We start from the raw sequence: 15,053 nt of genomic DNA on the forward strand, positions 1-15,053 counted from the left end.
GTTTTTAGTGAGAAAGGGGGCAGTTTAGACTTGCTATGGGGCAAAAGATTTGACAGAACAAAGATCCTTGAAAATTAAAGCACATACAGACTTTTTGCATGTTTTTTCCAGGCACACATCAGCAACTCACTGACAGTGATAGGGCACTCAAAATTTCTGCCAATATTTACATCCGATATTTTAGCCATGAATGTCAGCATATATCAACTGTAAAATTTGGCCAGCAGGCTGCATGGTAGCGCAGGGGTTAGCGCTGTTGCCTCACAGCAAGAAGATCGCTGGTTCGCCCTGTGCATGCTTGGGTTTCTGGCTTCCGCCCACCACCAAAAACATAACTTTGCAAAGCAGATGGATATGCCTGTTTCCTTGTTTTTCTCTGATGTATGTGAAACAAATCCATCTGGCGTGTCAGGTTACCAAAAACATGCACATGAGGTAAATTGATCACTCTAAATTGGTGCCTAGTTGTCTGTCTCTATATGTCAGCCCTTTGATTGACTGGCAACCAGTCCAGGGTGTACCCCACCTCTTGCCCAATGACAGGTGGGATAGGCTCCAGACTCAATAGGCTTCATCCTCAAACCTTAAATTGTGTTCAAAGGACTCAGTTCTTTAGTTAAGTAAAACATATTTAAATATCAGTATCAATACTGGTATTGGCGAAAATGAATCTGTAAATATCGGCATATCGGATATCGGCAAAATCCAAAATCATGCATCCCTAGAATATGGATCTCACTTTTGGGTCCTATACTCAGCAGTTGAGAACCAAGGCTTTACTGTACAGCCTGTACTTGATGATTATACAGAATGTAAATGATGGAGATTTAGCTACCCAAACACTCCCTGACATTATGTAATGCTTTCGTTTATCTAATTTTTTAATGACCTGGCTTTGTGGACATGCACATTTTCAAGTTCAAATACATTAAACTGTAATAATCTTTTGTTGAAATATTGTTTAAATTTGCCAAAATATGAAGAACAGCCTCACAGATCCCGAGGTGTTGACATCTGTGTAGAAAGCTGAAAAGGCAAACTTTGATTGTAGTGCACTCTAGTGGTAAGACTATGCCACTTAAACCACTGACCAAACATCTTGTCTCAGAAAAACCCAAACATACACACACTTAGACCATCCCTCTTCAGATGTGGGCTACAGTGAAGCGTGCATTGTGGTCTCACAGCATCAAATGTCATCTAAGTTACACATTATTCACCACACAATTACAGAAGATTCATGAAAGAGAATACATGACTGCAGACTTGAAACTGCAGATATTACAGTGCTGCTCAGAAGAAAAAAAAATGTAATGCTGCAAGAGAGAGACAGATTAAGTGAAAAAGAAAAAGGCTGAAGGGCAGAGCTAGCCTGGGCCAACCCTCCCCTTTCCTCTCTGCTACATGCTTTATCCATTACCGCTGAGAGAGACACACTGAAAAGTTTCTCAATCCTCTGAGACAGGAGAAAGTGGAGAGAGTCTCTTTCTTTCTCTCCCTCTTTTCATCTGCCTCTCACACACACACGCATACACAGAGCTAACATTGTGCCATTGTTATTGGCGAGAGAACAGAAAAAGACAATATGGAGAGAATGGGCAAGATAGAGACCTAAGCATCACTTAGAAGACAAAAAGCAATCATCTAAACTAAGATAGACACAGAGATAAATGAGAGAGGAAGAAAAAAACAAGGTAACAAGACATCTGTGAGTCAAGCCGTTTGCACAGCAGTTATTTTAGACTCCATTTTCACCCAATCCCTTAACAGCTGATTACACATGTCAGGAGCAGACAGCTTACTGGACTGCAAACCTCCAGCACTCCTCTCATTTGTGTGACACACATCTCTAAAGTGGATCTCCCAGAGTCTCTGAGCTCTTAGGGGTTTAACATTTAGCACTGAGAAAGGATTTTCACAGCTGGTGTCGGGATGGTGTGTGCATGTAAAGCTGTTATAGGTACATGTATCTCATACATACAAAATGCATGCATGTATGTGTTTTATATAAGCGCTAATGTCTCCAGATGTGTTTTGGCCTTGTATATGAAGTGGTTGCTGCTTGAGTTCAGCCCTGAGGGGCCCATATCAATAAGGGTTTATCCTGCACTCCCTCCAATAAGCAGCTGTGCTAACATCAGCACACTGTCAGCTCAATAGTGAAAGGTTAAGTCCACGGGACATCGCCAAATGACTGAAGGCCCCTAAGGTCCCTAGTCTGCAATGAAAACATGCAGCAATGAGCACAATTATGGTGATGTGAATGCAGTTTGTGCAAATATGCACTGAATAATAATGAGGCTGATTTCATTCTGTAATGATTAGTAAAATCTCCTGAATCAGCTTCTTACAGCCAGAAATAAATGCTCCATTCATGCATTCTAGTGTGTTTGATATGCTGTGTGTCTGCAAGAAGGAATGTGAAACCTGGAAATGCTACAAAAGCCTTATCATACAGCAACAAATTCTACTCTCCAGCCATAAAAAGATGTAAGAAAAGGAGAGAAAACGGTTTCCCTTACCTGTCGTGGTCTCGGCCAACACCCCAGACACGGATGCTACTGATTGGTTGAGAGTGAAGCAGGCTGTGGTCATCGGGATCAACAAGGGTCAGCATGCGGTCCTGAAGCACTAACAGCATCCCCTTACCCTGCAAGACCACAAATGAGGATGCACTTTAAGTTGTGCTCAAAACATATAGAACAGGGGTGTTTCCTGCTTCTCTTCAGCTCTCAAAACAGTGACAGTAAAAAGGCCAAAAACAGTGATAAAAGAGACTGAAAAATGTTGAGGGACAGGACCCCTGAAGGGCACCATATAGGGAAGATAATAAACATATTTTTGGTTACTCTATTAAGTTACATAATTGACATTTTAAATTTTGAGTTGTTAAACAGCTGCAAAAAAAGGAACAAAAAAGAACACTTGATTCACATGGAACAATTACATACTAATACAAATATGTGACTGACCTCTCCCCACACCCCAGCTGAGTCTCGTATGTCCCTCCTGCAGTAGGACAGCTGTCTGATGCAGTGGTGTACAGCCACACTGCTTCTCCCTTCACATAGGTCCTGTTCTGCCATCTCCACCCAGCCCAGAGATCGCACAGGGAATGACTGAAAGCAGCACAACACATACACATAATCATATAGACTTTTTTCACAAATATATCCAAAACAAGCCTAAGATAACCTTTAGTTGGCAGGTGAAATGTGTGTCTACAAAATATCACACTTAAAGTAGCCTATAGTGTCATGTGAAGACCTTTATGGGGAGGAACTGCCTTTTTTTTATTGAAAGCTTATTTCTGGTCAAAAATCCACAAAAATCCAAAATGTTACTGAGCAAAAACCTAACGTTCAATTCAGTTTATTCTGGGTGTTGGGATCAACCATGTGGGAGACAAAGACTCTGCCCACATGAAACTGTTAAAGTCCGTTTTTTAAATTTGGGGAAAATCTTCAACAACAACAGACCATAAACACAGATCTTCCCAGTAGCCCTTTCAGCACTTCACACTGAGGTGTGAAAAGAACACATTCTCCTGCCCCATTGGAGGAAATAGCAGGAAAACCGCAGGGGTCCTTATGATGTGGCACAGGTTATAAACGGTCCTCTTTCCTATATTTCATTCCATCACCTGTAGCCATACCATCTTCCTGCATTTTCAGCAGCCTTGCACAGAAGCCACTGTTCACTGCAACTACTGACCTGTGTTGCTTCATGGGTGTTTCCCAGCTTCAGCTTAAGTTTGAGCACAGACAGCAACTATCTGGTTGAGCACAGAGTTTTCTTCTCTCATTCCTTTTAAGGAACTTATCTGGATAGGAGAGCTACAGACAGTCCCTTGAATTTGAAGGACATCGAAAAAAAAAACTCATCTGCTGCCCCCAGAAAAATGATAGAGCCTTATTTCTCGTCAGAAAGTTTGATCCCACTACTGTTTACCTTTAGTTTGCTAGAGAAGCACCCTCAAGCCTATGTAAGAGTCATCAACACCCTCTTTTGCCTCCTGGAGTAAGAGGAGTAAGTAAGAGGCTTTGATCTGGGTAACTGTTTTGTGAAGTGTTTCATGAGCATTTGTTAAAAGCTTCATTTGTCGACCTGTTTTCTCTGCTTATGTGTTGTTGATTTACTTTGCTGTGTCCATTTATATCCATTACAGTGTCTTCACCTTCACAAACATTAGTGTGACTGCTGTAGAATGAAAGTTGCCACTGGGTTTCTGTGTGGTGAAGTGACCATACTGAGTTTGTAGAAGCAAGTTAAAGCTTTTTTTTTTTTTGCCAAACCGCACTGTCTTTTTTTCCATGACCGCCATTTTAAAAATCTCATGTGTAGAAACATCGGCTTTTTGTTTTCTCTCTCTCTCTTTCTTTCACACACATTTCGCCATGTTTAGTTTTGTAAATAGCTTGATTGTTTTAGTATATTTTAGTTGTTTGCTTGATAAGGGGTCATTGACTCTGATGTGTACTATTTTGTTGAATAATTTCTACAATAACATTTAAAGAGAAATTGTGATAATTGTGCATACACATTGTAATAAACGTTGGTTGAAGGGTCAGTGTACAATTTCACATCTTCAGTTTATTTAAATACAAATATTTATTAATTATTAATAATATTAGTATATAAGATTTAACTTTGAGACTAATTTTTGCTCATTTTTGGTTGATGTTCCTGTCTTCAGGATAGTGCCCCATTATTTATTAATCCTGATTAATTTTTGTCTTTATTTACATATATTATTTTAATAATCATTATTAATATTTGAACAACAACCAAACTTAGCATTACAAATCCCAACATGGGGGACCTGATGCCCCTTAGGGACCTTGCTCCCTGAAGCAGCCTGGCTGCAGACTCATCTGATATCCTCTCTGTAAAATCTTTGGCATTGTCATTTAGGTAGACTGGCTCAGCTAGAGGGTCTATCAGGTAGACGTATAAACAGAAAAAAATGGAGATTGGAGCAAAACTTGTCTATAATTAATGGAGCATTTGAGATTCAGGAGCAGGGGACGCTTAGGGAATCTTATTCTTGACAGGTCTCTAATGCCCCCTGCACCCCCTGTCTGTGAAGCACAGGAATTGATCTACTTCATACTCTGTCAATGTGTCTGTCATTTCTAGCACTGTGTGTATTGCTTTTTTTCAGTTGTTCTTTTATTGCTTTTTTATGCTTTTTAGTTTGTGGGATTGTCCCAATTGTTTGTTTCCCTCCTTTCTCCTGAAATACAAGAACAAAAATAATTATCTGCTACAATAAATCGTGCATGTTCTTGATGTTAAAAAATATTAAAATGTTAATAAAAAAAAACAACATAAAGCTTATTATGATAATTTCTGCAGCCAGAGTAAAAAAATGTTTGATGTTTTTGTAAGGTAGTATGTGATCACAGTTGTTTTCTTTAACATGAATCAACCACCATGACTGAAATATGTTTCTGTGAATCAAAAAGAAAACATGTCAGACACAAGATTATAGAAATTTCTGAAGTCCATTTTCCATTGTTTCATTTTACTGAATGATCTTAAAAGAGCGCACTTGTGTAAAGTTTTCAAACAGTTTGCAGTAGCCTATACCAACCAACACTCTCAATAACTCAACATAAAAGTAAAATAAAAAAATCTGTCTTGAGCTTCATGATCTTTCAGCAATGAACACCAGAAAATGTTTGGGCTTTTTCAGAGAAGTATGCACCTTACATCTCCCTGAGTTGCTTATCCCCATGTCTCCCACTAATACTTCCAGAGGTCACATATTGGATCACCTCAACTTCACAGAAGTATTTCAGGTAAAATCTAGGGGAAACTTTGCTTTCACACATGCAGCCAACCCCCAAAAAGTGGGAAATCTGGAGTGTTATGTGAAAAGAAAGACCATCCATCCATCCATCCATCCATCCATCCATCCATCCATCCATCCATCCATCCATCCATCCATCTGCATAGTTTATCCTGTTCTGGGTTGAAAGGGCCTGAAGCTGATCTCTACTGTCACTGGGTGAGAGCACCTGAACTGGTCACTGGTCAACCATAAGGCTGACATGTAGAGACAAACACCCAGTCACACTCACACCTATGGACAATTTAGAGTCATCATTAACCTGATGAGTATGTCTTTGGACCCTGGGAAGAAGCCAGAATACCCGACAAGAACCCACACATGCATGGGGAGAACATGCAACCCCACTCACAAAGGTCCTGTCCAACCTGGGATTTGAACCTTCGTTCTGTGAGGCAACAGTGCTTACTGCTGTACCAACATTCAGGAGAAAGAGGGAGACAGGGAGCTGCAGCTTCTGCTTGGGATACTCCAAAAACCCTCCAAACAGCTTGTACTGATGCAAAAGAAAAATAGATAAAACAGGTAATTGGACCTTCCACGATAAAAATGGCCAACAAAGGTCTTGGCCTCAGTGTGCAAGCACTAAAATCATATTTCTTTTTTAACTGTGTGGCAATTTCAGGTGAAAATGATTGACTCAGTATACAAAGACCTTAGATGGAGTCACACAAAGGCTTAAAGTAGAACACAGTAAGCAGCGGCAGCTACTGTACCAACACACGGCAGCCATCAGAACAATTACTGGGAGATGTTTGATTGGGGGGACAACACATGAAATATGAAGGACAGTGCGTGTATGTAGACTACCTCAGGCCAGTAGGCATTACAATCCTCTCTCTCTTCATCTCTTTGTCTCTCTGTCTCTGCCCCAGCAGGAAGGAAAACCTCAGGATACAGCCCCAACAATGCCAAGTAAACATGCACTAACATAAAGACATGCACCCAGCTGACCATGTTACTCTCTCTTGGAATTCTTCTCATTAAACTTTCAAATGCATCTGCAAAAATATCTGAATTTCAAACCCCTTCCCTGCAGGTCTCTATTCTCTAACTACCCTGCAGCTTTTATTTTACCTGAGGATCCTGAGGAAGTCAGATGAGTGAAAAGCATTTTAATTTTTTAATTAAACTAATACAAGGAAATTCTTCAAAAGCTGCATGCAACATACAGCTTCGTTTTACTCCTTTCTGCAAAAAAGTGAGTACAGTTTTTGAAGAAGTTCAGAGCTGGAGGATTGTCTCCTTGGAAATGATTGGGAAACAATTCACTTAAAGTGTTTTCAAAATATTGAACTTCCGCTTTCATCAAACATACATGTTTGAGTTTGGTTGTGATGAAAGATGGCTGCATATCTCACTGAGAAATATCCCATATCTCATATTAAATACTGCTCTCTTTCTTGATGCTGTTCTTCCACCTTAACCTCATCACTATGGGAAGACCTCTACCACAGCTCAGTTCACAAAGTAACCACTAAGTGGCACTGCAACAAACACAATGAGAAATCTGGGACAGGGAGCATGAGCTGGTTCATTACATCATTAAAAAAAGATGACTTCCATCTGTCAACTAACATTTTTTTATATTTTTTAGTATTATTACACTTTCAAACTAATTTACCGGCAAATATAGGTGCTGATTAAATGTTAAGATGTTTTGTTTCAGTATTGTTTAATTAAGGTGAATACTGTAGGTCTCTAAATAGCACTCAATTAAACACAGATTCTGGATTAAAACCCAAACAGAACTCAAGTCTTTGCAAACAAATGTCAATCACCCTAACCCTCATATTAGATTTTCCTTGTATAGTTTTGGAATTTTGCCTGAAACACATGATGTTACATGACTGTATGTTTGTTTGTTTGTTTATTAGGATCCCCATTAGCTTTTGTCAAGACAAAAGCTAGTCTTTCTGGGGTCCAACACAAAAAAAACATTACATAAATATTCATTCAACAATTATGCAATCATCAGTCTTCAAAAAAGAAAGAAGGCCTACCTGCTTAAGCTGTAAACTATCACATAATACCACCTTTACTGAGAATAATATAAAGATGATACTTCCAAGAAGTAGTAGGAGAAGTTTTCTGAGCCTTCATTCAGTTAAAGCAACATCACATCATTGTTAAAATACGGAATATGAATAGGAAGTGTGATATGGAAAAGGTTTTTAATATCAAAATTTAAAGTAATCAGTTCAGATATATTGTTAAAGAAAATAAATAATGTATTTTATAGTAATTAATTTCTATCCTTCTGGTGTTTGTTTTAATACATTTTCCTGGTGTACGGTTTGTAAATCCCCCCAAAAAAGTTGGCACAACAAGATACAATACCAAACCACACCGCACCATACCAGACCATAGCATAGGGCATAGTAGATATGATAAATGATATAATATGATAGGATATGATATGTAGCTCTAGTGAGACACGAAGAAGAAATAACAACAGCGGAACTTTTTGAGGAAAAGTTGTGCGAGTTGGTTGGAAACGCTGCCTCCGTGTTTGTCTTTTATGGAAGAGGTACATTATCAATACCTCCTCCACAGTCACCATGTTTGTTTTTGATTTTGTTGTTATCATAAACTTTGGCTCTGGGCTGCCCCCCCCCCGTGGATGTATTGGTTAACATCCATGCCAACGTAACGGACGCATGGAAGTATGAGAACAGTGACAGTAACATCGTTTGAAAAGGACATATACATTTTCGTACGTAAAGGGAGTATAAATGGGCCTTAACACAGAATCCATATGACCCAAGATGCTGTGGCATCAGTCTCAAAATATATTTCCCCCAAGGTGCAGTTAACAGAAAAGCCAGCAGATGGCAGCGGTTGTAAAACTGCATTTATGCCTCACACACCAAAAGTAGTTGGTACTCAGACCAGTAACATGAATATCAAATTTTATGTAAAGTCAGCTGGCTAAAAGCAAAGACACTGGATCATTATGGGTTTCTTTAAACACCAGAAAAGAGTAAGAATGAGTTTGACATAACTCATTTAAGCTGTAAGAAGGCAAAACACTGCAGAAACACCAATCTACACTGACACACCAGGCTGGTTAGCAGTTAGCAACAACAGCTAGGTTCACAGGGCTAATCTGTGTCATTCCAACCAGCACTTAATAACACCGTTAACTCAAAGTTTCCCTCAATCTCTGATAAGGAGACCTAAAGCAGCATGAGCTGAACAGCAGCGCTAATAAGAATGACTTCAGGCAGCTGCGTCAGAAGTGACAATAAAGCTGTCTAATCTGTAGAACTAAGGCAAAAACTCATTCATATGAATCAAGTGGGCTTATAGTAAAGTGAAACCAGAACATAATATGTAAAGTATGAAAAACAACCGCAAGAGAGACAACAGAGAGGCTATTTAAAGTTTAAAAAAAGTTAAATTTGTATTTTTAACTGTATTTGTATGTATTAATAGCTAAGTGATTATAAATAGACTATTTTACTTGGATCTCAGTGGATCTGAATTTACATTTTTTAAACTGTAAAAAAAAAAAATGTTAATCTATACCTCTTCTGCTATCCTCTAAAATAAAGAATAGTTGTTGTAGGGAATTCAGTGTAGGACATGTTTATCAGGACATTTATTTCTCCAATTATGATGCATTTTGTAAGGTAAGGTAGTGGGAAATAACCAGCCCAATACCATCCCCTACGATAAGATAAGATTCAAAGCATTACAACACAGTTCCCTTTGGATAATTTGACAACTTTGATTGATTTGTTTTGGCTTTGTTGAGCAATTATCCAAATTTAAAAAATATTATTTTTTCCCTTCAGTCATTTGGACACAATGACTATTTTCTTTTCTTGGGCATACAATCTTGTTCATAAAGTTTAAAAAAATAACCAAGTCCGTCAGAGTGAATACATTACGCTGCAAAAAAGTGGACATTTAAAATGACATGCAGCTCTGGTTCTGTGTTACATGCATGAAGAGTTAGTGTGTTGTTATGCTCTTACCATTTCTTCTGAATCAGAGACAGTGTTATTCAGGTCAACAGTCTCAAGCTGTGCTGCAGGGCTGCAGAGAAACATCAGACATCACAAACAAGTCACAACTTATAACTATTACACAAATATATTATCATGACCTCACTTAAGCAGAAGCTGAAGAATAACCAGTAGTCTTATTTCTCTGCTGTTTAATATGCACATGCACTCGGCTGTGTTTGTCTTACTTGAGTTTAAGAGAGGCATAGCGGAGTGTGGCCCCTTCAAACGCCTTCAGACTGGGATCAGGATAGACCGGATAGTCCTTCAGGTCCTGGACAGACTAACATCAGTGGAAAACAATTTTTTAAAAAGAGATTGTGTTGATTTTTCTGGTTTTACTCATTAAATTTTTTTTTGGGTAATAACTTGAAGAGAAAAAAAGTGATTTTAAGGGAGTATGAGATATTCATCTTTGTTAAATTAGCTCTTCAGTGTGACCTAGAAAATGATTACCATGTGCTACTTCCAGCTTAATAAAAGCTGCAAAGATAGCGCAGATATATCTTTCGAACTATCAAGCTCGAAGAGGAAAAAGCTTAATAAAGACAGCTATGCTGGCTGTAATTAAGGTTAACCAAAGCCAGTAATCTTACTGTGATGTGATATCTTGAGGCTATAAATTTTACAATCATGGTAATGAAGAAATATATGATCCTCTGCAGTATGCAGTGTGATTCTTCATGTTTCTAAATAGGAGGAACAGTCATAATTGTTCAGCCTGGAATTGTCAAGAACAGCAAAGGATAAAACAAAGCAAGTGCAATTACAAGCACTTCGGTTTACTTCCATTCATAGTCCATTCATTTCATTCACACAAAATAACTGTCACACGCTCATAAAAACAATACAAATATCACAAAATGTGTTTTGACATGAAAACAACCAGTGTAGATGTGGCTGTGTGTCTCACATTGGCTGTGCAGGTGGTGATGTTGAGGTTTGGTCCAGAAGAGGTGACGTCATTGGACGGGGTGGAGGAAGAGGAGGAGGGGGAGGAGCCAGAGGGCGAGGGGACCGGCTCCACAGAGCTGTCAGATATCAGACTGCTGGGGCGCTGCGGGAGAGAGAGCGAGAGAGAGAGAGAGAGAGGAGTTGAAGCATGAGAGAAAAACAGGGACAGACTGAGATGATACATTATTTATCACAAACAACTTTCTAATATAATGGACCAAGCCTATATATATTATGATGTTAAAATGGCTTTTTAAGGTTTATTTTCCTTCTTCTAAGTTCAATATTTGAACATTGAACTCTAAAAAGTAGTTTAGTGATTTCCGAAGCTTTAAAATAGTGTCTATAAACAGATAAAAGTCCCTACAGACACTGTTAGATTCAATGGAAACTCCACAAAACAGGTGGGTGGCCGTTAAGATTATTTCTCCTACTACAGTTTAGAAAATTATGGTATACGATATAAACAGTTTATAATATATACAACTAGAGCAAACTTGCACAAATTAATACATAAATGTTTTGTTAAAATGCTGGTACTCCACAGAGACACCAATGTTTGAAGAAATCAGAACTCTCTCGTTCATTTCCTGAATCACAACTTGAGACTAACCCTCCACCCCCATCAGGGTACATTAATGTCACAATTTACAAAATGCTTTAGCATGACCTTTAAGTATAATTTGCCACAGGGGCTCTTTTGTAATCAAAGCCCTTGTCCCAGCAGGCAAATTTGTTTTTACTTGAAGAAATGTTTGTGTAGATGTTTAGTATTCATATTTATACTTAAATATGCTTCAAACATTTGATTATCATGTGCCATTTCACTTCTCTAAATTAGACTTCAGCATGTTCAATGTTATATGCAAAGTTCCTTTCACAGCACTACAGTGCCTTGAAAAAGTATTCTCCCCCTTGGGTGTTTTACCATTTTGTTGACTTTATAAATCAATCATGGTCAATATAAATTTCCTTTTTGACAAACCCCCCCCCCCCACGAAAAAAAAAAAAAAACCTCTTAATAGATGTCAGTCAGTCAGATTTCAATCAGTTTGCAAGGACGGTCTGATCCAGGCAGATTTACACACATGTGCCATATTGCTGCAATTTCTTGATGATGGATTCAATTGAACTCTGTTAAGTGCCTTGGGCATTTTTTTTAAATTCCCATCCCCTGACTTAGACTTTCAATAACTTTTTCTGAGTTGACTGGAGTGTTCTTTTGTCTTCATTTTGTAATGGTAGCCAAGAATACTGATTAACCAGCGTCTGGACCAGGTGACTTTATACTGCAAACACTTGAGACACATTCACTGCACTCAGGTGATCCCCATTTCACTATTTGTGACACTACTAAACCAAATCGTCACCTTAAAAGGCGGTGAATATTTATGCAATCAATTATTTTAACTTTCATATTTTTATTTAATTAAAATTACTTTGTAGAAATCTATTTTCACTTTGACATGAAAGGGGATTTTTGAAATTTTTTGTCAAAAAAGTCAATTATATTGACCATTACTGATTTATAAAATCAGTAAAAGGGTAAAACATCCAAGGGGGTGAATACTTCTTTCTGTATTTTGTATTTCACATGTTTGACACTTTTTGTGCTCATAATTGTATCGTTATATTGGAGTAACCCAGAACCAGAGTTTCCTGTTTTCTTTTGGTTAAAATTAGTTAAATCACATTACGTTACTATATTTAATTTTATCATATCATATTACATATCACATCATATAACAATGTAATGTATCATATCTTTAAAGTTAAGTCTTCATTTGCTATTGTTTCATTGATATTTGTCCACATAAAAGTTTTTTTGTCTAAGGGACAAAGTACATTTACACTGAACCATCTGCAGTCTGTCAAACAAATAGTTCTTTGAAACTCACAAGAACTAAGTTGAATTCTTTGTTAACAGAAGGCACACATGAATATAATTCACCAGGGGACGTGTGTGCTACATGTGTCGTCTCACCTCATTGGGCGGTTTCAGGGTGTCCTGTGTGTCCTGTTGTGGGTCTGCCTCAGCTTTGGCAGAGGTGTGTGGGTTGCCAGCAGCAACAGGTCTGTGATACTGTGTGGTGCCAGTGGGGACATGCCAGAAATAGACCTCTGATGAGTCTGAGATCTCTCGCCAGCCTGGGGGCAGATCCCCCTCATCCCAAACATCTGCTGCAGGATGACAGTAGCACAAACATTGTTCATGAGTTTATCACACAAACACATACATGATGATTCATACAGACAAAAACATTTAAAGAGCCTACACACACAAACAGGGATGCTCAGGGTACATTTCAGAGATGGTCAGCCTGTCCTTACTTAGTGTCTGTTGTCATAGCAACTCCAGGGCTCATCCCCTGTAGGACGAATCAGTCCTGCCCTCTCTCTCCTGGTTTCTATTTCTCTGTTGTCCTCCTTATATTTTCTACATACACTCATTTTCTAACCATTGCTTTGTCATACAATCTCAGTAGTCATGGCGTACTAATTCCAGCTCTGCTTTCTCTGTCCGCTCACTCTGCAGTACCCCTCCCTCTGTCCAACCAACTCACTCTCTGCGACATAAGGTGCCTCACTGGGGCCTTAAAGGTTACAGCATTACTGCTGGAGGATCTGGCTTACAGAGAGGATGTCTATTTCCAAATAGGAGAAGGAGGAAGAGTGAGAGAGAGAGACAAAGACAGGTGTAGCAGATGAGAGTGACAAGTACAGGTGCATCTCAAAATGTTGGAATATCATATAAAAGTTCATTTTTCCTTCAGTGTAATTCAGAAAGTTACATTTCTATGTATTCTAGATTCATCTAATATAAAGGGACATATTTCAAGACTTTTTTTTGTTTAAATCTCAATGATTATGGCTTAAAGCTCACTAAAATCCACTATCTCTAAATATTAGAATATTGTGGAAAAGTCCAAATTACAAAGGTTTCCTAAGCCTTTGTTCACTCACTCTGGCTCAGTACACACAACCACAATCATGGGGATGACTGCTGACTTGATTGTTATCCAGAAGATGATCACTGGCACCCTTCACAAGGAGGGTAAGCCACAGAAGGTGACTGCTGAAAGGGCAGGCTGTTCTCAGAAGCTGTATCAAAGTATATTTGTTGAAAGTGACTGGAAAAGAAGAGTGTTGAAAAAAGATGTACTCAAACAAAAGTGACGAGCTTAGCCTTCAGATGACTGTCAAACAAGGCAGATTAAAGAACTTAGGGGAGCTTCACAAGGAGCAGACTGAGGATGGAGTCACTGGATCAAGAACCGCCACACACATGGGTCCATGAAATGGACTAAAACTGTCATGTTCCTAGTGTCAAGCCACCCCCAAACCATAGATGTTATAAGTGTCTCACCAGGGCAAAGGAGACATAGAACTGGGCCGCTGCTCAGTGGTCCAAATTCCTTTTTTTTTCAGATGAAAGTCAATTTCCAATTTCATTTGGAAATCAAGGTCCCAGAGTCTGGAAAGAGATCAGAGAGGCACAGAGTCCAAGGTGCTTGAAGTCTGGTGTTTTCAGTTTGAACAGTCAGTGAAGGTTTGAGGTCTCATGTCATCTGCTGCTGTTGGTCCACTGTGTTTATTAAGTCCAGAGTTGATGCTGTCAATGTCTACCAGTGGATTTTAGAGCACTTCATACTTCCATCTGCTGAGAAACTTTATGGAGATACTGATTTCCTTTTACAGCAGGACTCTTTACCTGCCTACAGTGAAGCCAAAACTATCAGAAACTGGCTTGTTGACCATAGTATTACTGTGTTTGATTAGCAAGCCAGCTGGCCTGACCTGAGCCCTATTGAAAATTTCTGGGGAAATGTCAAGAGGAAGATGAGAGACACCAGACTCAACAATCCAGACGGACTGATTGGCTCAATGGCAAAAGAAGCACCAAACAATTACTGGATGGAAAAATGAGCAGAATGTTCCAGAAGGTCAACATTTCTGTAGTCTAAATCCTTTTTTTTGGACTGATGTTTTGTGATATACTAATACTTTGAGATAGTGATTTTTTGTGTGAGCTTTAAGCTGTAATCATCAAGATTAAGACAAAAAGTCTTGAAATATTTCATTTCCTAATGATGACTATCATAAAACTTTTTCATAATATCCAAATTTTATTTACATGCACCTGTATATGGCAGAAGAAAGAAAGAAAGAAAGAAAGAAAGAAAGAAAGAAAGAAAGAAAAAAAGAAAGAAAAAAAGAAAAAAAGAAAGAAT

General features: G+C 38.6%; 1 protein-coding gene across 3 annotated transcripts in view; it reads right to left on the reverse strand.

Annotated features, from left to right (window-relative positions):
• LOC121516555 (amyloid-beta A4 precursor protein-binding family B member 2-like) overlaps nucleotides 1-15,053 on the reverse strand; it is a 78,027-nt gene that overhangs the window by 53,979 nt on the left and 8,995 nt on the right. For 2 of the 3 annotated variants that reach the window (XM_041797903.1, XM_041797901.1), the window contains exons 3-8: nucleotides 12,806-13,002; nucleotides 10,781-10,924; nucleotides 10,056-10,150; nucleotides 9,838-9,898; nucleotides 2,973-3,119; nucleotides 2,523-2,650 (exon numbers count right to left, since the gene is read on the reverse strand). In XM_041797903.1, coding sequence (XP_041653837.1) covers nucleotides 2,523-2,650; nucleotides 2,973-3,119; nucleotides 9,838-9,898; nucleotides 10,056-10,150; nucleotides 10,781-10,924; nucleotides 12,806-13,002 — 772 coding nt within the window. The remainder of the gene's footprint in view (nucleotides 1-2,522; nucleotides 2,651-2,972; nucleotides 3,120-9,837; nucleotides 9,899-10,055; nucleotides 10,151-10,780; nucleotides 10,925-12,805; nucleotides 13,003-15,053) is intronic. The other variant, XM_041797902.1, reaches the window with a different exon arrangement.

This window comes from Cheilinus undulatus, linkage group 10 (genome assembly GCF_018320785.1).
Source record: "Cheilinus undulatus linkage group 10, ASM1832078v1, whole genome shotgun sequence".
NCBI classification, from domain to species: domain Eukaryota; kingdom Metazoa; phylum Chordata; class Actinopteri; order Labriformes; family Labridae; genus Cheilinus; species Cheilinus undulatus.